The sequence below is a fragment of the Hyperolius riggenbachi genome, chromosome 3, assembly GCF_040937935.1.
Source record: "Hyperolius riggenbachi isolate aHypRig1 chromosome 3, aHypRig1.pri, whole genome shotgun sequence".
NCBI lineage: Eukaryota > Metazoa > Chordata > Amphibia > Anura > Hyperoliidae > Hyperolius > Hyperolius riggenbachi.
In genome coordinates, this window is record NC_090648.1 from 14,406,426 (window position 1) to 14,431,645 (window position 25,220).

At 49.3% G+C, this 25,220-nt stretch overlaps 1 protein-coding gene across 3 annotated transcripts in view; it reads right to left on the minus strand.

Moving 5' to 3' along the window:
- The window catches only part of LRCH4 (leucine rich repeats and calponin homology domain containing 4), a 131,874-nt gene that overhangs the window by 67,903 nt on the left and 38,751 nt on the right, over window positions 1-25,220 (minus strand). For 2 of the 3 annotated variants that reach the window (XM_068273886.1, XM_068273885.1), the window contains exons 2-6: window positions 24,407-24,551; window positions 22,517-22,643; window positions 5,244-5,349; window positions 4,124-4,260; window positions 2,601-2,719 (exon numbers count right to left, since the gene is read on the minus strand). In XM_068273886.1, the coding sequence (XP_068129987.1) occupies window positions 2,601-2,719; window positions 4,124-4,260; window positions 5,244-5,349; window positions 22,517-22,643; window positions 24,407-24,551 (634 nt within the window). The remainder of the gene's footprint in view (window positions 1-2,600; window positions 2,720-4,123; window positions 4,261-5,243; window positions 5,350-22,516; window positions 22,644-24,406; window positions 24,552-25,220) is intronic. The other variant, XM_068273887.1, reaches the window with a different exon arrangement.

Below are 25,220 nucleotides of genomic sequence, written 5' to 3' on the forward strand. Positions count from 1 at the left end.
TACCTCCTATACAACACATACATAACACCATATACAGCACATACACAACACCAACAAATAGAACAGAGGAGCTCCGCCTCCTAGCACACAATAATCAGCATGTACCTCCTATACAATACCATATACAGCACATACACAGCACCATATACAACACATACACAAGGAACAGAGGAGCTCAGCCTCCTAGCACTGACTGCTGCACAGCATGCTCCCGCAGGCTTTCATTTAAAGCGAGAGGGATATGGAGGCTGCCATATTTATGTTTAAACAATGCACATTGCGTGGCAGTCATACCGATTCTCTGCCTCTAAGGGCCTGTTTCCACTACACACAGATTGGATGCAGAAAAACTGACTCCAATGAAGGCCTATGGGAAAATCTGCATCAGAAAAATCATGTTTAGTGGAAACAGGTCCATAGGCATTCATTGGAGTCAGGTTCTTCTGCATCCAATCTGCGCGTGGAGGAAACAGACTCTAATGCTTTTAGCTATAGCCCCTAAACAAGCATGCATCAGATCAGGTGTTTCTGACATTGTCAGATCTGATTAGCTGTATGCTTGTTTCTGCTGTGATTCAGACACTACTGCAGCCAAATAGACCAGCAGGGCAGCCATGGAACTGGTATTGTTTAATAGGAAATACATATGGCAGCCTCCGTATACCTCTCACTTTGGGTTCACGTTAAAGTGTGCCTGAGACGGGAAAGGGGAAAAAAATATACATACCTGGGGCTTTCTCCAGCCCCCTGCAGGTTTTTCGCTCCCTCGCCGCCCTCCCCCGCCTCCTGGATCTGCTGTAACTAGCACCAAAAAACCCTCCAGTCAGCGCAGTCCGGCACAATGGGGGCGGGCACTCTTCCGGGCCATGCAGGAGCAGTATGCCCCGCACCAGCGGACATTCTGTGCCAGTTACAGAACAGCCAGGTGGAGCAAGAGGACGAAGAGGGAGCGGTAAGCCTGGAGGGGGCTGGAGGCTGTGTTTGCAGCTGAGTTTCCCTATGTCAGCCATCAGTCAGGTGCCGGATTGTGTCTGGTTGGAACAGATACCTCTTTACTAATTAAATTCATGTTTGGTCTTTTATGACTGTACATATTCTCTGGTCAAGATAATTCTCTATGCATTGTAAAGGCCTGACGAAGGGTCAATAACCCGAAATGGACTAGAGTCGTCGCCTGAACTTAAATGACCTTTTTTCATCAAACAAAGCCCACAGTGTCTATGATCTGCTTTTTGTATTGCTTTTTATATGTCTGTACCACAAATTTTTCTGCTGCTTTACAAAGAATTTTTCTACCTTTTTGAAGAAGAAAAATAATTTTTTTGTGAATATAATAAAGTGTGAAACTAAAATTTTGGAAACAGATCGCTATTTTGTGGCTTCACTTGATTTAAATCGATCCTCCTATAAAGAAACCGGGGGCTGGAGGAAGCCCAGGTATGTATCATTTTTCTCTCTCAGGTTCTCTTTACAGGGGTTCTGTGGAGGGTAAACAAAACAAAAATCTGACACTTACCTGGGGGCTTCTATCGGCCCCCTGCAGCTGTCATGTCCCGCGCCGTCCTCCTCCGATCACCTATTCCCAGCCGCCGGTCCGGGTCTTAGGCTCCCTGCACACTGCAAATCCATTTTGCGATTCCGATTTGCAATTCTGGTTTTCCCTGAATGCCATCAACACAAAAACGGAGGGAAAAGTGCAGCATGCAGTAACGATTAAGAATCGGGTGTAAAAACTGATTAAAAATCGGAATCACATGCAGTGTGCAGGGAGCCTGATGATTACTCTAACGAGACTGTGGCTGCGCGTCCGTGCGAGTGCGCGCTCCCGCTCGCCTCTCTGGGAGCTTACTGCGCAGGCGCTGAACGAGAAAACCTCACACTGCGCAGTAAGCTCCCGGAGACGCGAGCGGGCACTATTCGCCTTGTTAAGCGAATAATTGACAAGTGCCAGCTGCGGAGAACAGCGGATTGGAGGAGGACGGCGTGGGACATGACAGCTACAGGGGGCTGATAGAAGCTCCAGGTAAGAGTCTGTTTTTGTTTTGTTAAACCCCTATAACAAAAAATAAATAAATAAATAAAAATGGTAGGTCAGTGAAGTGTTTGGGGGATTCTGGAGGTAACCGGAGTAAACTTCTCAGTAAGGGCTGGTTCAGACGGGCGTTTTTGTGGCGTTTAACGCAGCGTTTCAGACGCAGCGTTTTTTTGGGATCTACTGCCATCCCATGCAAGTGAATGGGAGCGTTTAGAGCTGGCTTTTGCAGGCTTTCATGAAAGCCTGGCAGTAGATCCCAGCGTTGCGTCTAGTCTCAAAAGCAACATGCTGCTTTCAGAGGCAGTAAACGCCAGGAAACAATAGCAGAGACCAGAACTTCTAGCCTTGAACGCTTTTCAAAAGCTTTCAAAAGCTAGCTTTTAAACGCTGGCGTTTAACCGCTGGCGTTTGAATGCAATGCAAAGCAAAAGCTCAGCAGACGCCCGTGTGAACCAGCCCTAACTCTGCAGACTTGCTGCTTACAGGCAGCATGTGTGACACACAGAGGACGGTGTAAGGCAATCGGGCGAGAATAAGAGGAGTTACCGCATCACTGATCACTTACCAGGCAGTGAAACTTGTGGGGCGGCTCAGTTTTCCCAGATCGGCCAGCTCTGACGTGGGCTTATTACAAGCCTCTATGTTCAGATACTTAAATATGTGCACTTTCCCTTTCAGGCAGATCTGCAGAAATGAAAACAGCTTAGAATTAGTATCTTCCATAGTGATTCAGAGAAACAGAAACTATTAGTTTGCCCCTCCTCCTGCAGGGTGACACAGAAGGGAGCTGCCAGCTTGCCCCTCCTCCTGCAGGGTGACACAGACAGAAGGGAGCTACCAGCCTGCCCCTCCTCCTGCAGGGTGACAGACAGAAGGGAGCTACCGGTCTGCTCCTCCTCCTGCAGGGTGACACAGACAGAAGGGAGCTGCTAGTCTGCCCCTCCTCCTGCAGGGTGACAGACAGAAGGGAGCTGCCTGTCTCCCCCTCCTCCTGCAGGGTGACAAACAAAAGGGAGCTGTCAGTCTGCCCCTCCTCCTGCAGGGTGACACAGAAGGGAGCTGCCAGTCTGCTCCTCCTCCTGCAGGGTGACACAGACAGAAGGGAGCTGCCAGTCTGCCCCTCCTCCTGCAGGGTGACACAGACAGAAGGGAGCTGCCAGTCTGCCCCTCCTCCTGCAGGGTGACACAGACAGAAAGGAAGCTGCCAGTCTGCCCCTCCTCCTGCAGGGTGATACAGACAGAAGGGAGCTGCCCGTCTCTCCCTCCTCCTGCAGGGTGACACAAACAGAAGGGAGCTGCCAGCCTGCCCCTCCTCCTGCAGGGTGACAGACAGAAGAGAGCTGCCAGTCTCCCCCTCCTCCTGCAGGGTGACAAACAAAAGGGAGCTCCCAGTCTGCCCCTCCTCCTGCAGGGTGACACAGACAGAAGGGAGCTGCCACTCTGCCCCTCCTCCTGCAGGGTGACAGAGACAGAAGGGAGCTGCACAGTCTGCCCCTCCTCCTGCAGGGTGACACAGACAGAAGGGAGCTACCAGTCTGCTCCTCCTCCTGCAGGGTGACACAGACAGGAGGGAGCTGCCAGTCTGCCCCTCCCCCTGCAGGGTGACAGACAGAAGGGAGCTGCCAGTCTGCCCCTCCTCCTGCAGGGTGACACAGACAGAAGGGAGCTGCCAGTCTGCCCCTCCTCCTGCAGGGTAACACAGACAGAAGGGAGCTGCCAGCCTGCTCCTCCTCCTGCAGGGTGACACAGACAGAAGGGAGCTGACAGCCTGCCCCTCCTCCTGCAGGGGGACACAGACAGAAGGGAGCTGCCAGTCTGCCCCTCCTCCTGCAGGGTGACACAGACAGAAGGGAGCTGCCAGTCTGCTCCTCCTTCTGCGGGGTGACACAGACAGAAGGGAGCTGCCAGTCTGCCCCTCCCCCTGCAGGGTGACACAGACAGAAGGGAGCTGCCAGTCTGCCCCTCCTCCTGCAGGGTGACACAGACAGAAGGGAGCTGCCAGTCTGCCCCTCCTCCTGCAGGGTGACACAGACAGAAGGGAGCTGCCAGTCTGCTCCTCCTCCTGCAGGGTGACACAGAAGCACTTACCTGGGCGGGGGGATATTGGAGGGGGTTGTTGTCCAGTATGATAGTTTGGAGGTGCCGGAGATGTCGGTAACAGACAGGAATTCGGGAGATGTGGTTGCAGGAGATATCCAGGCGTATTAGAGGAAGCTCAGAGAGCTCTGCAGGAGAGAGAAGACAGATGATGACTACTGATGGGCGAATACAACCATTTTACTGTTGCCATAATACTGACAAACGTTTCTGGCAATCAGTCAGAGGAGGGGGGAATGGAGGAGGAGTTATAAACTCTGCAGTACACATACAGTGTGTGGTACGTCACAGTAAAATATCTGTACACCATGGAGCAATCATAAGGGGGTGGGGCAAAGTTTTTACCTATTTCCCATACCGCACCAGATATTGACACAGGTTCCACTATCAGGAAAATTGTAACATTTAAAATACATATAAAGAAGATGCAAATTTGTCTCAGACTAAAATGCACTGCAACATGTAAAAATCTGACTGGTTTTGGACTATTCCACCTCCTCATGGGGATCCTTAGCATTTCCTGTATTCTTTACAAAAGCACATGAAATCTATAGAAAGATGCTGGGCAGCCATCCTAGTTACATGCGCACTATTTTGCCCCACAGTCAGGGCCGGTTCAAGTAACAATTGGGCCCTAGGGTAAAATTAGCCTGGGGGCCCCCCAACAGACACCCCCGACCAAAAAGCGTCATTAGAGGCCCTTTGTTGCAGCCAAATATCCCTCCTGGGCCGCTGAGCTGGCTGCTGACCCTGCCCCAATCACCTCCCAACTTAACCTATTCTGCAGAGTTCCTGGGGAGCAACAGCTAAGATGGGGGAGGGACACCTTGCGGCCCCTACAGGCTCTGGGGCCCTGGGGCAATTGCCCATTTTTTCCAATGGTAGCTCCGGCCCTGCCCACAGTGAGAGGCTGCTATGCAGAGTTTTATAGGACGTCTTGCTACACCCTAATCCCGCCTACTACACAGATATAACTTCAAAGCATGATCTGTGATCTTCCGGGGATTTTAGGCCCCACCCACACAGGGTGAATACTGATCAGGAAGCACAGGTCATGTGACCATGTGATGGCAGAGCGGATCCTGTGACTGGTCCTGGTGGTGATACTCACCCTCCGGCAGAGAGGTCAGCTGATTCCTGCGGACGTTCAGCTCTCGCAGTGACTCCAGTGATCCCATCTGTGGCGGCAGAGATTGGATCTCGTTACAGCTGAGGTCCTGCAAGAGATACAATGCAGATTACAGGAGAACGTGTGACTGATGAGGGCTGCACTACAGACTGTTTCCACTGCACCACGGAACATTCTATGGAGTCACTTCCCTCTTCCTAATGTTAGTATCTCTGTCCTCGCTGGGAACACGGACTCACCGATCCCGTCTGCGTCACACCCCAGACCTCAGGTGTTTTGTTGCTGGTTTGTTTTTTGCAGTATTAATTTATAGAGGATTTACTCAGTGTTTGCCCATTGGTAGCAAAAAGTAGAGGACTAGGTCCTTTAAAACCACCTTGGCGGTAATGACTAGCTCAGCTTGTCTATTACTGCTGCGGTGGATTGCTCAGCCCCTAGAGGGTCTTTTTTACTGTGGGGTGTGTAGCTAGTAGTATCAACAACGTATTAAATAACTTTTGTAGCATAGATAATGAGCGCCAAATAGCAATGCTACATACACGTAATATAGCAAATAGATCACCATGGGGTGCTCTATAAAGAGCTACCTACAGGGATTGAACCCAAGTTCAGTATATTCCCATAAATGAGTGATTAGTGACAGACGTCATATAAAAAGTGAAATCACACATAGTGTCATCAATATGATGCAATAAAAAACATTTCAAGATGCAATATGATCAAAATACAAAAACCTATCTCCACAGTGCAAAAGGCGTGAGGCTATAACATTCATAACAATGGGCTGTGACCATAATAGTGTTCTCCCCAGGCTTTTTTAGTCGGGTTCTTCGCTCAGCTAGTTTTGGTGACCACATTTTTTGCTTCAGTGTCACATTAACTAGATTTTTATTACTGTTGTCCGGAACGGGTAAATCTGTGGTCGGTGTAACTGCCTCTTATGTAACGCGTGTATGAGGCTTACAGAGGCATGCAGGAACGGGTATATCTGTGGTCGGTGTAACGGCCTATTATGTAACGCGTGTATGAGGCTTACAGAGGCATGCAGGAACGGGTATATCTGTGGTTGGTGTAACGGCCTCCTATGTAACGCGTGTATGAGGCTTACAGAGGCATGCAGGAACGGGTATATCTGTGGTTGGTGTAACGGCCTCTTATGTAACGCGTGTATGAGGCTTACAGAGGCATGCTGGAACGGGTATATCTGTGGTTGGTGTAACTGCCTGTTATGTAACGCGTGTATGAGGCTTACAGAGGCATGCAGGAACGGGTAAATGTGTGGTTGGTGTAACGGCCTCTTATGTAACGCGTGTATGAGGATTACAGAGGCATGCAGGAACGGGTATATCTGTGGTTGGTGTAACGGCCTCTTATGTAACGCGTGTATGAGGCTTACAGAGGCACGCAGGAACGGGTATATCTGTGGTTGGTGTAACGGCCTCTTGTGTAACGCGTGTATGAGGCTTACAGAGGCATGCAGGAACGGGTAAATCTGTGGTTGGTGTAACGGCCTCTTATGTAACGCGTGTATGAGGCTTACAGAGGCACGCAGGAACGGGTATATCTGTGGTTGGTGTAACGGCCTCTTATGTAACGCGTGTATGAGGCTTACAGAGGCATGCAGGAACGGGTATATCTGTGGTTGGTGTAACGGCCTCTTGTGTAACGCGTGTATGAGGCTTACAGAGGCATGCAGGAACGGGTATATCTGTGGTTGGTGTAACGGCCTCTTGTGTAACGCGTGTATGAGGCTTACAGAGGCACGCAGGAACGGGTATATCTGTGGTTGGTGTAACGGCCTCTTGTGTAACGTGTGTATGAGGCTTACAGAGGCATGCAGGAACGGGTAAATCTGTGGTTGGTGTAACTGCCTCTTATGTAACGCGTGTGTGAGGCTTACAGAGGCACGCAGGAACGGGTAAATCTGTGGTTGGTGTAACGGCCTCTTATGTAACGCGTGTATGAGGCTTACAGAGGCACGCAGGAACGGGTAAATCTGTGGTTGGTGTAACGGCCTCTTATGTAACGCGTGTATGAGGCTTACAGAGGCACGCAGGAACGGGTATATCTGTGGTTGGTGTAACTGCCTCTTATGTAACGCGTGTGTATGAGGATTACAGAGGCACGCAGGAACGGGTATATCTGTGGTTGGTGTAACGGCCTCTTATGTAACGCGTGTATGAGGCTTACAGAGGCATGCAGGAACAGGTACATCTGTGGTTGGTGTAACGGCCTCTTATGTAACGCGTGTATGAGGCTTACAGAGGCACGCAGGAACGGGTATATCTGTGGTCGGTGTAACGGCCTCTTATGTAACGCGTGTATGAGGCTTACAGAGGCACGCAGGAACGGGTATATCTGTGGTCGGTGTAACGGCCTATTATGTAACGCGTGTATGAGGCTTACAGAGGCACGCAGGAACGGGTATATCTGTGGTTGGTGTAACTGCCTCTTATGTAACGCGTGTATGAGGCTTACAGAGGCACGCAGGAACGGGTATATCTGTGGTTGGTGTAACGGCCTCTTATGTAACGCGTGTATGAGGCTTACAGAGGCACGCAGGAACGGGTATATCTGTGGTCGGTGTAACGGCCTCTTATGTAACGCGTGTATGAGGCTTACAGAGGCATGCAGGAACGGGTATATCTGTGGTTGGTGTAACTGCCTCTTATGTAACGCGTGTATGAGGCTTACAGAGGCATGCAGGAACGGGTAAATCTGTGGTCGGTGTAACGGCCTCTTATGTAACGCATGTGTGAGGCTTACAGAGGCATGCAGGAACGGGTAAATCTGTGGTTGGTGTAACGGCCTCTTATGTAACGCTTGTATGAGGCTTACAGAGGCACGCAGGAACGGGTAAATCTGTGGTTGGTGTAACGGCCTCTTATGTAACGCGTGTGTGAGGTTTACAGAGGCATGCAGGAACGGGTAAATCTGTGGTTGGTGTAACAGCCTCTTATGTAACGCGTGTATGAGGCTTACAGAGGCACACAGGAACGGGTAAATCTGTGGTTGGTGTAACGGCCTCTTATGTAACGCGTGTATGAGGCTTACAGAGGCACGCAGGAACGGGTAAATCTGTGGTCGGTGTAACGGCCTCTTATGTAACGCATGTGTGAGGCTTACAGAGGCATGCAGGAACGGGTAAATCTGTGGTTGGTGTAACTGCCTCTTATGTAACGCTTGTATGAGGCTTACAGAGGCACGCAGGAACGGGTAAATCTGTGGTTGGTGTAACGGCCTCTTATGTAACGCGTGTATGAGGCTTACAGAGGCACGCAGGAACGGGTAAATCTGTGGTTGGTGTAACGGCCTCTTATGTAACGCGTGTATGAGGCTTACAGAGGCACGCAGGAACGGGTAAATCTGTGGTCGGTGTAACGGCCTCTTATGTAACGCATGTGTGAGGCTTACAGAGGCATGCAGGAACGGGTAAATCTGTGGTTGGTGTAACTGCCTCTTATGTAACGCTTGTATGAGGCTTACAGAGGCATGCAGGAACGGGTAAATCTGTGGTTGGTGTAACGGCCTCTTATGTAACGCGTGTATGAGGCTTACAGAGGCACGCAGGAACGGGTAAATCTGTGGTTGGTGTAATGGCCTCTTATGTAACGCGTGTATGAGGCTTACAGAGGCACGCAGGAACGGGTATATCTGTGGTTGGTGTAACGGCCTCTTATGTAACGCGTGTATGAGGATTACAGAGGCATGCAGGAACGGGTAAATCTGTGGTTGGTGTAACTGCCTCTTATGTAACGCGTGTGTGAGGCTTACAGAGGCACGCAGGAACGGGTACATCTGTGGTTGGTGTAACGGTCTCTTATGTAACGCGTGTATGAGGCTTACAGAGGCATGCAGGAACGGGTATATCTGTGGTTGGTGTAACGGCCTCATATGTAACGCGTGTATGAGGCTTACAGAGGCATGCAGGAACGGGTAAATCTGTGGTTGGTGTAACGGCCTCTTATGTAACGCGTGTATGAGGCTTACAGAGGCATGCAGGAACGGGTATATCTGTGGTTGGTGTAACTGCCTCTTATGTAACGCGTGTGTATGAGGCTTACAGAGGCACGCAGGAACGGGTATATCTGTGGTTGGTGTAACGGCCTCTTATGTAACGCGTGTGTATGAGGCTTACAGAGGCACGCAGGAACGGGTATATCTGTGGTTGGTGTAACTGCCTCTTATGTAACGCGTGTGTATGAGGATTACAGAGGCATGCAGGAACGGGTATATCTGTGGTTGGTGTAACGGCCTCTTATGTAACGCGTGTGTATGAGGCTTACAGAGGCATGCAGGAACAGGTACATCTGTGGTTGGTGTAACGGCCTCTTATGTAACGCGTGTATGAGGCTTACAGAGGCACGCAGGAACGGGTATATCTGTGGTTGGTGTAACGGCCTCTTATGTAACGCGTGTGTGAGGCTTACAGAGGCACGCAGGAACGGGTATATCTGTGGTTGGTGTAACGGCCTCTTATGTAACGCGTGTGTGAGGCTTACAGAGGCACGCAGGAACGGGTATATCTGTGGTTGGTGTAACTGCCTCTTATGTAACGTGTGTATGAGGCTTACAGAGGCACGCAGGAACGGGTATATCTGTGGTTGGTGTAACGGCCTCTTATGTAACGCGTGTGTATGAGGCTTACAGAGGCACGCAGGAACGGGTATATCTGTGGTTGGTGTAACGGCCTCTTATGTAACGCGTGTATGAGGATTACAGAGGCATGCAGGAACGGGTAAATCTGTGGTTGGTGTAACGGCCTCTTATGTAACGCGTGTGTATGAGGCTTACAGAGGCACGCAGGAACGGGTATATCTGTGGTTGGTGTAACGGCCTCTTATGTAAGGCGTGTATGAGGATTACAGAGGCATGCAGGAACGGGTAAATCTGTGGTTGGTGTAACGGCCTCTTATGTAACGCGTGTGTATGAGGCTTACAGAGGCACGCAGGAACGGGTATATCTGTGGTTGGTGTAACGGCCTCTTATGTAACGCATGTATGAGGCTTACAGAGGCACGCAGGAACGGGTATATCTGTGGTTGGTGTAACGGCCTCTTATGTAACGCGTGTGTATGAGGCTTACAGAGGCACGCAGGAACGGGTATATCTGTGGTTGGTGTAACGGCCTCTTATGTAACGCGTGTATGAGGCTTACAGAGGCATGCAGGAACAGGTAAATCTGTGGTTGGTGTAACGGCCTCTTATGTAACGCGTGTATGAGGTTTACAGAGGCACGCAGGAACAGGTAAATCTGTGGTTGGTGTAATGGCCTCTTATGTAACGCGTGTATGAGGCTTACAGAGGCACGCAGGAACGGGTATATCTGTGGTTGGTGTAACGGCCTCTTATGTAACGCGTGTATGAGGCTTACAGAGGCATGCAGGAACGGGTAAATCTGTGGTTGGTGTAACGGCCTCTTATGTAACGCGTGTATGAGGCTTACAGAGGCATGCAGGAACGGGTAAATCTGTGGTTGGTGTAACGGCCTCTTATGTAACGCGTGTATGAGACTTACAGAGGCACGCAGGAACGGGTAAATCTGTGGTTGGTGTAACGGCCTCTTATGTAACGCGTGTATGAGACTTACAGAGGCATGCAGGAACAGGTAAATCTGTGGTTGGTGTAACGGCCTCTTTTGTAACGCGTGTATGAGGCTTACAGAGGCACGCAGGAACGGGTATATCTGTGGTTGGTGTAACGGCCTCTTATGTAACGCATGTATGAGGATTACAGAGGCATGCAGGAACGGGTAAATCTGTGGTTGGTGTAACGGCCTCTTATGTAACGCGTGTATGAGGATTACAGAGGCATGCAGGAACGGGTAAATCTGTGGTCGGTGTAACGCGTGTATGAGGCTTACAGAGGCATGCAGGAACGGGTAAATCTGTGGTTGGTGTAACGGCCTCTTATGTAACGCGTGTATGAGGCTTACAGAGGCACGCAGGAACGGGTATATCTGTGGTTGGTGTAACGGCCTCTTATGTAACGCGTGTATGAGGCTTACAGAGGCACGCAGGAACGATCTGCAGATTTACTATTATTGTACTTTTATCCTAGCGACGCCTCCTGCGTTACTCATTCACCGCCGGCCGGATTTAGCCAGTTTTCCACTAGCAGTGAATGCGAGGGGCCGAAAATGCAGCCAGATGTGAATAGTGATAATGGGAGGAATTTACTGCCGGTCTGCAACCAATTTTCCTACAGAAGGTCTGGATAGGAAGTCTATGGATGGCAGTAATAAGTGTGGATAGTAGCGTTCACTGCGGCTCTGACTGACGAAACCCCTAACGCAAGTCCCGCCTCCTTGTAAGTAAGTGTGGAGAGTAACGTTCACTGCGGCTCTGACTGACAAAACCTCTGTCTAACGCAAGTCCCGCCTCCTTGTAAGTAAGCATGGAGAGTAATGTCCACTGTGGCTCTGACTGATGAAACTCCCGTCCAATGCAAGTCCCGCCTCCTTGTAACTGTGGAGAGAACAGTTTACTGTAGCTCTCACCGATGAAACCCCTGTCCATCGCAAGTCCTGCCTCCTTGTAAATAAGCATGGAGAGTAACGTTAGCTGTGGCTCTGACTGACAAAACTTCTGTCCAACGCAAGACTGGCCTCCTTGTAAATAAGTGTGGATAGTAACAATTGCTGCGGCTCTGACTGACGAAACTCCTGTCCGGGGTAAAACCCGCCTCCGTGTAAATAAGCATGGAGCTTACTGTTCACTGTGGCTCTGACTGACAAAACTCCCGTCCAACGCAAGTCCTGCCTCCCTGTAAATAAGTGTAGCAACTCTGGCCGTTATCCTGGGGCGAAGACTGGAGGCAGATGTTGGAAGTTCTCTCTGGAAAACTGGATCTGCCAGTGAAGAACGTACGACTTTACAAACAGCGACTCTTCCAGACGCGTTACAAGGGGCGATGCAGTAAACGGCGGTATGGTTGCAGCGCGCAGGCAGCACGCGCCAATTGTACCACCGCTAGCATAGGGGGAGCACCGCCCGTTAACTCATTAGTGCCTCAGCAATGCATGCACCAATGAGTTACAGATGGTGCGCCCCCCGCACTAGTAATGGAGAAATTGTCGCACGCTTTACTGCAGTTTACTGCGTCAGGCACAAAGTCCAGCGTCACCAGCCCAACAAACTTCCCAACCAATGAAAGAGTTTGTTATTTACTTTAGTACATTGTGTGGAAAGAGGGCAAAAATGATTTTTTTTTTTATTTCTGTCACTCTTAAAGGGGCCACAGATGAGATACAATAAAAAGATTCTAATTTTCCCTTTTTTCGATAAAAACGATCTGTTACATAGAAAAATTGAAAGGTATTTTTAAGTTTGAAAAAATGTAATTGAATGAACAGTGTTTTTATACCAGTTGATTGGTTGCACACCCCTGCAGGACGCACGCCCGTACGGTGCACGACCGTTCTGTGCACGCCCATTCCACAGCGAGATCTCTCTGTCATCAAACCTGATCAGAGAGAGATTTGTAGGCTGCCCATACAACATCTGCACAGTTCGTATGTCCTCCCCGTGGCATTGTGGGTTTCCTCCGGGCACTCCGGTCTCCTACCACATCCCAAAAACATACAGATAAGTTCATTGCCTTCCCCCTAAATTGGCCCTAGACTATGATACAGGCACTACACGATACACACATAGACATATGACTATGGTGGGATTAGATTGTGAGCTCCTTTTAAGGGGCCCATACACCTAACGATTTTCCCGCCGAAATACGGCCGTTTCGATCACAGTGATCGAAACGGCCGTGAAATCGCCACGCACACCGCTGACAGAACGATGGATTTCCGTCCGACTCCCATCGATCCATCCGTGCGGAAGATTTTTCTCGATCGCCGGCGGGTCGGGAGTGCGTCTATAGCGGCGTTCGAATGACCGACGACCGACGCAATACAGCGGAGATACATTGCCTGCTCCGCCAGCACGAGTCCCCGCTGTCACCTCCCGGCGGGCATCTTCTCCCATCACCTTCCGCATCACAGCATCAGTGTATAACTTCCTGTGTCACTGCAGTGACAGCGGAAGTACAAATAAAGGGCGCTCTATTTGAACTTCCACTGTCACTGGAGTGACAGAAAGTTATACGCAGAAGCCGATGGGAGAAGATGCCAGCCGGGAGCCGATGCGAAGAAGATGCCGGGACCAGGCGGAGAAGAAGACAACGGTGGACTGGGGGACTCGCGCCGGCCGGAACAGGTAATGTATGAGGGGGTATGGTAGCTCCACAGATTGTGATCGGTTTCAGGCTGAAATCGATTCACAATCTGTTTGCAGTAAAGGTGGCCATACGATCCCTATCTGATCAGAGTCGATCAGGGAGGGATCTATCTTTTGGTCGAATCTGATGGCAAATCGACCAGTGTATGGCCACCTTAAAGGACAGCAAAGTGACGAGACAATACACAATGTACATCACTGCGGAAGATGTCAGCACTATAGAAATACTAAATACCAGTAATTATAATAATAATAATACACCGCGACGGGGGGGTTGGGGGCGGAGGGGAATGTGTGTTACCATCGCATTTGTCGTTCCCAATTATCGCTGTTGCTGCCATGCACCCAATCAACCACGTCGGCCCGAGATTTATCACCCTGTCCAATCAATACATTCGACCAATTTTGGCCCAACATCTGTCAGGTATGCTGGCTGCAGCACCAATTTATATCTAATTTGATAATCATCAAAGTGGGGAGGTCGATCGGCAGCAAAATTGTCAGATGTAAGGCCACCTTTAGAGTTAGTTTGTAGAACTTACAACGGTGTAGCTAATCTACTGAAGAAGAGGGGAGAATTTGGACTGTCAATCCTCTTCAACTCCCCTCCCCAGCCTCAGACCTAAATCCATGTAAAAGCTTAGTCACTGAAATGCTCAGACGTTACGTTATTGGGGGTGAAGTGAGGATTTTGCAGGTGAAAATCCGGTCTTAAAACTTATCACATGACCAGAAGCAGAGGAGTACCAGCAAATCAGCTGCTGTTGCCTGGACTGCATCATTCCACTGTTTAGAAGCGGGGCGAAGACTAAATCTCTGACAAGACTGCATCTTAAAGTACAGGCAGTCAGTGGTGCAGAAGGTGGCTGGTCTCTGGGCTCCTGACAGAAGTTATTAGAGTAGCGTGATACATTGATTAAAATTCTACAAAGATTCAGGAAAACATCTGTGCCTGGAGAGAAGCTCTAATAATAATAATTACGATTACACTATTCTGCTAAAGATGACAGTCTCCTCTGTCTCAGCAGCGACAGGCTTCAGCGGGGGCCCTGGGTGACAGTATGGCAGCGGATACGGTACCCTGTGGCAGCCATGTTGCTAGGCAGAATGATCTGTGAGTTATGAGCAGTGAAGTATTACAGGAAGTAGTGATGGGGGAAGGGAGGGTTGTCCTCCTGGGGATGAGCAGCACTGTGCACACTCAGGAAACCAAACATTACACAATCACGGCAAGCGGCACGAGCCAACGTCTTCCTCGATCAGTGAGACACACACACACACATATATACACACACACACACACACACACACAGACACACACACAGACAAAAAACAAACACACATACAGACAGACAGACACACACACATACAGACAGACACAGACACACACACACACAAAGACAAACACACACATAGACACACACACACACTACACACACACACACACACACACACACACACACACACACACACACACACACATACAGACAGACACAGACACACACACACACAAAGACAAACACACACATAGACACACACACACACTACACACACACACACACAAACACACACACACACACACACACACACACACACACACACACACACACACACACACACACGGCAAGCAGCATGAGCAAACTTCCTCCGCCGATCAGAGACACACACACACAAACACGCCAAACGGCATGAGCCAATGTCTTCCACCGATCAGACACAGACAAACACACACAGACACACACACAGACAAACACACACGGCAAGCGGCATGAGCCAACTTCCTCCGCCGATCAGAGACACACACACACGCCAAATGGCATGAGCCAATGTCTTCCCCGATCAGAGACAGGCAGACACACACACGGCAAACAGTATGAGCCACCGTCTTCCCCCGGACACACACGCCAAATGGCATGAGCCAACGTCTCCTCTGATCAGAGACAGGCAGACACACACACGCCAAACGGCATGAAGCAACATCTTCCCGGATCAGACAGACACACACACACAGTGTATAGAAGGGGTGCAGAGCGGCACACTTGTCCTAGTGATTTTTGGGTGCTTGACCTGGGACGCTAAGCATCATCCCAAATGATATCCAAGAAGTAGAGAGATTGGTCAGCACACCAGCTTCTCAATAAGCGAAGTTTAATGTATCATATGTCAACACTACGGTTAACAATTGTTTCGGGGCCACAAAGGGTCCCCTTCATCAGAAAAGTGCAGACACACTTCCGTGTTCTGATGAAGGGGACCCTTTGTGGCCCCGAAACAATTGTTAACCGTAGTGTTGACATATGATACATTAAACTTCGCTCATTGAGAAGCTGGTGTGCTGACCAATCTCTCTACTTCTTACACACACAGTGTATAACGGTTGTGTGGGGTCCAGTGTTAGTTATGGCGAGAATCCAAAGACGTAAAAACGCTGTTAAAGTAATAGTAAACTGTACAAGATTTCCATGCAAGTTTTCAAACGTTAAAGGGAACCTAAATCTAAAAAATCAGGGCTTTACCATGCTTTAGAGCAGAGTTCCCCAACCCTGTCCTCAAGACCCAACAACAGTGCATGTTTTGCAGAAAACCACAATCATGCACAGGTGGGGTAATTAGTGTCTCAGCAGAGCTGATTATCTACCTCTGTGGCTTTATACAAAACATGCAGCGTTGGTGGGACTTGAGGACAGGGTTGGGGCACACTGCTTTACAGAATCGGGGGTTGGTTGACTGGTTGAAGTCTAATAAAAGACTACAGGCACTCTATACTCCCAGCATGCCTATTGTAGCTGCTCTGGCTCGGGAGTACCTCACCTCCTGTGTCATGACAGTGTAATTGCTCATCTCTGCGGTGTAATCTACTCTCCCTTGTGTACATGTTTATAGATATATAGTAGTTTCATTTATCCAAACACAGGCAGGAATTGCTTAAAAAGTCAAGAAACCAGCATTAAATATAACACTAATCTCCCCTCAGATAGCAGGCAGAATGGGTGCGCAGCGCAAATCACTTACGAATCATCCGGGCGCCAGTCTGCTACATTCCTGCAGCTCCCAGCAGCTATGCCCTGTCCGCCATACCCAGCTGTGACGCTGCGTGTGACCCCATGCAGGTCAGGTGACATGCCAGGGGGCGGTACGAGGACACCGCAAAGGGTCACTGGGAGGTGTAGGAGAGAGGAAGGCCGGCGCCTGGACGATTCGTAAGTCACTTCCGCTGCACAACACTCTGCAAACAGTTATAGAAACGCCAACATTCCCCCCGCCAAGCATGCCAGTTAGTTGAGACTGCCGGATGCCCGAGTTACAGTTAACTTGGATTCTACCGTATAGTAAAATATCACAGGACACTTTCACAGGTCTTGTGGAATCTAGGCCTGACCACCAGGGGGCGCTGCCCTATATTGTGGGCTGATAGGGTATTACATGTATTGTAGCTATAGAGTCAGATACCACAGGGCACCTTCACAGGTCTTGTAGAGCCAGGCCTGACCACCAGGGGGAGCTGCACTATATTGTGGGCTGATAGGGTATTATATGTATTGTAGCTATAGAGTCAGATACCACAGGGCACCTTCACAGGTCTTGTAGAGCCAGGCCTGACCACCAGGGGGAGCTGCACTATATTGTGGGCTGATAGGGTATTATATGTATTGTAGCTATAGAGTCAGATACCACAGGGCACCTTCACAGGTCTTGTAGAGCCATGCCTGACCACCAGGGGGAGCTGCACTATATTGTGGGCTGATAGGGTATTATATGTATTGTAGCTATAGTCAGATACCACAGGGCACCTTCACAGGTCTTGTAGAGCCATGCCTGACCACCAGGGGGAGCTGCACTATATTGTGGGCTGATAGGGTATTATATGTATTGTAGCTATAGAGTCAGATACCACAGGGCACCTTCACAGGTCTTGTAGAGCCATGCCTGACCACCAGGGGGAGCTGCACTATATTGTGGGCTGATAGGGTATTCTATGTATTGTAGCTATAGAGTCAGATACCACAGGGCACCTTCACAGGTCTTGTAGAGCCAGGCCTGACCACCAGGGGGCGCTGCACTATATTGTGGGCTGATAGGGTATTACATGTATTGTAGCTATAGAGTCAGATACCACAGGACACTCTCACAGGTCTTGTAGAGCCAGGCCTGACCACCAGGGGGAGCTGCACTATATTGTGGGCTGATAGGGTATTATATGTATTGTAGCTATAGAGTCAGATACCACAGGGCACCTTCACAGGTCTTGTAGAGCCAGGCCTGACCACCAGGGGGAGCTGCACTATATTGTGGGCTGATAGGGTATTATATGTATTGTAGCTATAGAGTCAGATACCACAGGACACTCTCACAGGTCTTGTAGAGCCAGGCCTGACCACCAGGGGGAGCTGCACTATATTGTGGGCTGATAGGGTATTATATGTATTGTAGCTATAGAGTCAGATACCACAGGGCACCTTCACAGGTCTTGTAGAGCCAGGCCTGACCACCAGGGGGAGCTGCACTATATTGTGGGCTGATAGGGTATTCTATGTATTGTAGCTATAGAGTCAGATACCACAGGGCACCTTCACAGGTCTTGTAGAGCCAGGCCTGACCACCAGGGGGCGCTGCCCTATATTGTGGGCTGATAGGGTATTACATGTATTGTAGCTATAGAGTCAGATACCACAGGGCACCTTCACAGGTCTTGTAGAGCCAGGCCTGACCACCAGGGGGAGCTGCACTATATTGTGGGCTGATAGGGTATTCTATGTATTGTAGCTATAGAGTCAGATACCACAGGGCACCTTCACAGGTCTTGTAGAGCCAGGCCTGACCACCAGGGGGAGCTGCACTATATTGTGGGCTGATAGGGTATTACATGTATTGTAGCTATAGAGTCAGATACCACAGGGCACCTTCACAGGTCTTGTAGAGCCAGGCCTGACCACCAGGGGGAGCTGCACTATATTGTGGGCTGATAGGGTATTCTATGTATTGTAGCTATAGAGTCAGATACCACAGGGCACCTTCACAGGTCTTGTAGAGCCAGGCCTGACCACCAGGGGGAGCTGCACTATATTGTGGGCTGATAGGGTATTACATGTATTGTAGCTATAGAGTCAGATACCACAGGGCACCTTCACAGGTCTTGTAGAGCCAGGCCTGACCACCAGGGGGAGCTGCACTATATTGTGGGCTGATAGGGTATTCTATGTATTGTAGCTATAGAGTCAGATACCACAGGGCACCTTCACAGGTCTTGTGGAATCTAGGCCTGACCACCAGGGGGAGCTGCACTATATTGTGGGCTGATAGGGTATTACATGTATTGTAGCTATAGAGTCAGATACCACAGGGCACCTTCACAGGTCTTGTAGAGCCATGCCTGACCACCAGGGGGAGCTGCACTATATTGTGGGCTGATAGGGTATTACATGTATTGTAGCTATAGAGTCAGATACCACAGGGCACCTTCACAGGTCTTGTAGAGCCATGCCTGACCACCAGGGGGAGCTGCACTATATTGTGGGCTGATAGGGTATTACATGTATTGTAGCTATAGAGTCAGATACCACAGGGCACCTTCACAGGTCTTGTAGAGCCAGGCCTGACCACCAGGGGGAGCTGCACTATATTGTGGGCTGATAGGGTATTACATGTATTGTAGCTATAGAGTCAGATACCACAGGGCACCTTCACAGGTCTTGTAGAGCCAGGCCTGACCACCAGGGGGAGCTGCACTATATTGTGGGCTGATAGGGTATTACATGTATTGTAGCTATAGAGTCAGATACCACAGGGCACCTTCACAGGTCTTGTAGAGCCAGGCCTGACCACCAGGGGGAGCTGCACTATATTGTGGGCTGATAGGGTATTCTATGTATTGTAGCTATAGAGTCAGATACCACAGGGCACCTTCACAGGTCTTGTAGAGCCATGCCTGACCACCAGGGGGAGCTGCACTATATTGTGGGCTGATAGGGTATTACATGTATTGTAGCTATAGAGTCAGATACCACAGGGCACCTTCACAGGTCTTGTAGAGCCAGGCCTGACCACCAGGGGGAGCTGCACTATATTGTGGGCTGATAGGGTATTACATGTATTGTAGCTATAGAGTCAGATACCACAGGGCACCTTCACAGGTCTTGTAGAGCCAGGCCTGACCACCAGGGGGAGCTGCACTATATTGTGGGCTGATAGGGTATTCTATGTATTGTAGCTATAGAGTCAGATACCACAGGGCACCTTCACAGGTCTTGTAGAGCCATGCCTGACCACCAGGGGGAGCTGCACTATATTGTGGGCTGATAGGGTATTACATGTATTGTAGCTATAGAGTCAGATACCACAGGGCACCTTCACAGGTCTTGTAGAGCCAGGCCTGACCACCAGGGGGAGCTGCACTATATTGTGGGCTGATAGGGTATTACATGTATTGTAGCTATAGAGTCAGATACCACAGGGCACCTTCACAGGTCTTGTAGAGCCATGCCTGACCACCAGGGGGAGCTGCACTATATTGTGGGCTGATAGGGTATTACATGTATTGTAGCTATAGAGTCAGATACCACAGGGCACCTTCACAGGTCTTGTAGAGCCAGGCCTGACCACCAGGGGGAGCTGCACTATATTGTGGGCTGATAGGGTATTACATGTATTGTAGCTATAGAGTCAGATACCACAGGGCACCTTCACAGGTCTTGTAGAGCCAGGCCTGACCACCAGGGGGAGCTGCACTATATTGTGGGCTGATAGGGTATTACATGTATTGTAGCTATAGAGTCAGATACCACAGGGCACCTTCACAGGTCTTGTAGAGCCAGGCCTGACCACCAGGGGGAGCTGCACTATATTGTGGGCTGATAGGGTATTCTATGTATTGTAGCTATAGAGTCAGATACCACAGGGCACCTTCACAGGTCTTGTAGAGCCAGGCCTGACCACCAGGGGGAGCTGCACTATATTGTGGGCTGATAGGGTATTACATGTATTGTAGCTATAGAGTCAGATACCACAGGGCACCTTCACAGGTCTTGTAGAGCCAGGCCTGACCACCAGGGGGAGCTGCACTATATTGTGGGCTGATAGGGTATTCTATGTATTGTAGCTATAGAGTCAGATACCACAGGGCACCTTCACAGGTCTTGTGGAATCTAGGCCTGACCACCAGGGGGAGCTGCACTATATTGTGGGCTGATAGGGTATTACATGTATTGTAGCTATAGAGTCAGATACCACAGGGCACCTTCACAGGTCTTGTAGAGCCATGCCTGACCACCAGGGGGAGCTGCACTATATTGTGGGCTGATAGGGTATTACATGTATTGTAGCTATAGAGTCAGATACCACAGGGCACCTTCACAGGTCTTGTAGAGCCAGGCCTGACCACCAGGGGGAGCTGCACTATATTGTGGGCTGATAGGGTATTCTATGTATTGTAGCTATAGAGTCAGATACCACAGGGCACCTTCACAGGTCTTGTAGAGCCATGCCTGACCACCAGGGGGAGCTGCACTATATTGTGGGCTGATAGGGTATTACATGTATTGTAGCTATAGAGTCAGATACCACAGGGCACCTTCACAGGTCTTGTAGAGCCAGGCCTGACCACCAGGGGGAGCTGCACTATATTGTGGGCTGATAGGGTATTACATGTATTGTAGCTATAGAGTCAGATACCACAGGGCACCTTCACAGGTCTTGTAGAGCCAGGCCTGACCACCAGGGGGAGCTGCACTATATTGTGGGCTGATAGGGTATTCTATGTATTGTAGCTATAGAGTCAGATACCACAGGGCACCTTCACAGGTCTTGTAGAGCCAGGCCTGACCACCAGGGGGAGCTGCACTATATTGTGGGCTGATAGGGTATTACATGTATTGTAGCTATAGAGTCAGATACCACAGGGCACCTTCACAGGTCTTGTAGAGCCATGCCTGACCACCAGGGGGAGCTGCACTATATTGTGGGCTGATAGGGTATTCTATGTATTGTAGCTATAGAGTCAGATACCACAGGGCACCTTCACAGGTCTTGTAGAGCCAGGCCTGACCACCAGGGGGAGCTGCACTATATTGTGGGCTGATAGGGTATTCTATGTATTGTAGCTATAGAGTCAGATACCACAGGGCACCTTCACAGGTCTTGTAGAGCCAGGCCTGACCACCAGGGGGAGCTGCACTATATTGTGGGCTGATAGGGTATTACATGTATTGTAGCTATAGAGTCAGATACCACAGGGCACCTTCACAGGTCTTGTGGAATCTAGGCCTGACCACCAGGGGGCGCTGCCCTATATTGTGGGCTGATAGGGTATTCTATGTATTGTAGCTATAGAGTCAGATACCACAGGGCACCTTCACAGGTCTTGTAGAGCCAGGCCTGACCACCAGGGGGAGCTGCACTATATTGTGGGCTGATAGGGTATTACATGTATTGTAGCTATAGAGTCAGATACCACAGGGCACCTTCACAGGTCTTGTAGAGCCAGGCCTGACCACCAGGGGGAGCTGCACTATATTGTGGGCTGATAGGGTATTCTATGTATTGTAGCTATAGAGTCAGATACCACAGGGCACCTTCACAGGTCTTGTAGAGCCATGCCTGACCACCAGGGGGAGCTGCACTATATTGTGGGCTGATAGGGTATTCTATGTATTGTAGCTATAGAGTCAGATACCACAGGGCACCTTCACAGGTCTTGTAGAGCCATGCCTGACCACCAGGGGGAGCTGCACTATATTAGGTGAAATTAAAGTCTCAGCTGACCAGTGGAGAGCAATAAAAACATAATCTGTTCTAGTTACACAACCTACCAGAAGCCCCAGCAGGGGGCGCTCTGGAGAAATGAGACATGTGGCTATATTACACAGAGAGGAGTTGGAGCTCACTGACAGTTTTGGGAAGTTCCTCTGGCTGCAGACTGGAATGGAGGGAGCAGTTTAATAACCGGACATCTCACATACACTCCACTGATATAGGATATAGGATAGAGGATAACAGCATTCCCTGCACCCTCTGAGAGGCACTCACCAGCTGCCGCAGGCCGGTCATGGCGCCCACCTCCTCCGGAATGGCATTCAGCTTGTTGTTACTGGCGATGAGGACGGTGAGGGGGAGCCGGCAGAGGTAGGGAGGGAGAGAGGAGACCAGGTTCCGGCTGCAGAGAGAAGGACATACAATATACACAGAACAGAGAACAATCAGTCAGGGGAGTCCTGGAGTCTCACAAACTAATGTTACACACTCTGTGCTGAATGATTGTGTCATACATAATGAGCTCAGGAATCACAGAAAGATTCTCCCCAACTTGTCCCAAGATTCACTCCGCCTCTTCTCTCTCCTTACTGCTGAGATACAAACTAATGTTACACTCTGTGCTGAATGATTGTGCCATACATAATGGGCTCAGGAATCACAGAAAGCTTCTCCCCAACTTGTCCCCAGAATCACCCCGCCTCTTCTCTCTCCTTACTGCTGAGATACAAACTAATGTTACACTCTGTGCTGCCTGATTGTGTCACACGTCCATACATAATGAGCTGAGGAATCACAGAAAGCTTCTCCCCAACTTGTCCCAAGATTCACCCCCGCCTCTTCTCTCTCCTTACTGCTGAGATACAAACTAATGTTACACTCTGTGCTGCGCGATTGTATCACACCTCCATACGTGATGGGCTGAGGAATCATGGAAAGCTTCTCCTCAACTTGTCCCAAGAACAACCCCGCCTCTTCTCTCTCATCGCTGCTCTGCGCTCCCCAGACAATCCAAACTAAAGCCTCTGGCCTTAAAGCTCACTCCCTTCTCTGTAAATGGAATGATTAGAGAGATGTATAAATAAAAGCAGAGGACATTTTATTAACTATATATATATATATATATATATATATATATATATATATATATATATATATATATATATATATATATATATATATATATATATATATATATATATATATATATATATATATATATATATATAAAATTCAGGTTTTCCTGCTATTACTGCTTTAACAGGTTTTATGCTTCAGCAATATTAGAGCAAGTAAGAGGATGCAGCGCAGGTTCCAGGCGGAGCCCTTCCTCCAGTGTGTGCTGTCCCCACATCTGCCAGGAGGTGGCAGCCTTGCTGGACTGAACACTAGTGAATTACTTGGACAAAAGACTAGGATTTAGCGAGAGCTAGGGTGAGTATACTGTCTGGATTATTGCATTGTGCCCTATTTAAGCGAACCTGACGTGAGAGGTATATGGAGGCTGCCATATTTATTTCCTTTTAGGCAATACTAGTTGCCCGGCAGCCCTGCTGGTCCTCTGCCTCTAATACCTTTAAACATAGACCCTGGGCAGCACGGTGGTGTAGTGGTTAGGGCTCCCGCCTTGCAGTGCTAGGTCCTCGGTTCAAATCCCAGCCAGGTAAACATCTGCAAGGAGTTTGTATGTACTCCCCATGTCTGTGTGGGTTTCCTCCGGGTGCTCCAGTTTCCTCCCACATCCCAAACACATACAGATAGGTTAATTGGCCCTAGACTACAATACATACACTACACTAGACATATGACTATGGTAGGGATTAGATTGTGAGCCCCTCTGAGGGACAGTCAGGGACATGACTATGTACTCTGTACGGCGCTGCACAATATGTCAGTGCTATATAAATAAATGGACCCCGAACAAGCATGCAGCAGATCAGGTGCTCTGACTGAAGTGTGGCTGGATTAGCTGCATGCTTGTTCCAGGAGTGTGAATCAGACACTACTGCAGCCAAAGAGATCAGCAGGACTGCCATGCAACTTGTATTGTTTAAAAGGAAATACATATGGCAGCCTCCATATACTTCTCACTTCAGGTGTCTTTAAACACACAGTAGTCTGATGAGCGATGACTACGAGCATGCATGGAACATAGCGGGCACTCACCTGATGTTCAGGTAGGTGAGGGCCTGCAGGTTGGCGAGGCACGGGGGAAGGGCACGCAGGCAGTTGTGATAGAGGTTCAGGGATTCCAGGGACACCAGTTGGCACAGCTCAGCCGGGACCTCAGCAAAGCGATTCTTCGATAAGTCTGGAAGAGGACAGAGGACAATCACCACACAATGATCCCGGCATCACCAGTCAGTATAATACAGAGGACAATCATCACACAATGATCCAGCACCACCAGTCAGTATAATACAGAGGACAATCATCACACAATGATCCCGGCACCACCAGTCAGTATAATACAGAGGACAATCATCACACAATGATCCCGGCACCACCAGTCAGTATAATACAGAGGACAATCATCACACAATGATCCCGGCACCACCAGTCAGTATAATACAGAGGACAATCATCACACAATGATCCGGCATCACCAATCAGTATAATACAGAGGACAATCATCACACAATGATACCGGCATCACCAGTCAGTATAATACAGAGGACAATCATCACACAATGATACCGGCATCACCAGTCAGTATAATACAGAGGACAATCATCACACAATGATCCCGGCACCACCAGTCAGTATAATACAGAGGACAATCATCACACAATGATCCCGCACCACAAGTCAGTATAATACAGAGGACAATCATCACACAATGATCCGGCATCACCAATCAGTATAATACAGAGGACAATCATCACACAATGATACCGGCATCACCAGTCAGTATAATACAGAGGACAATCATCACACAATGATACCGGCATCACCAGTCAGTATAATACAGAGGACAATC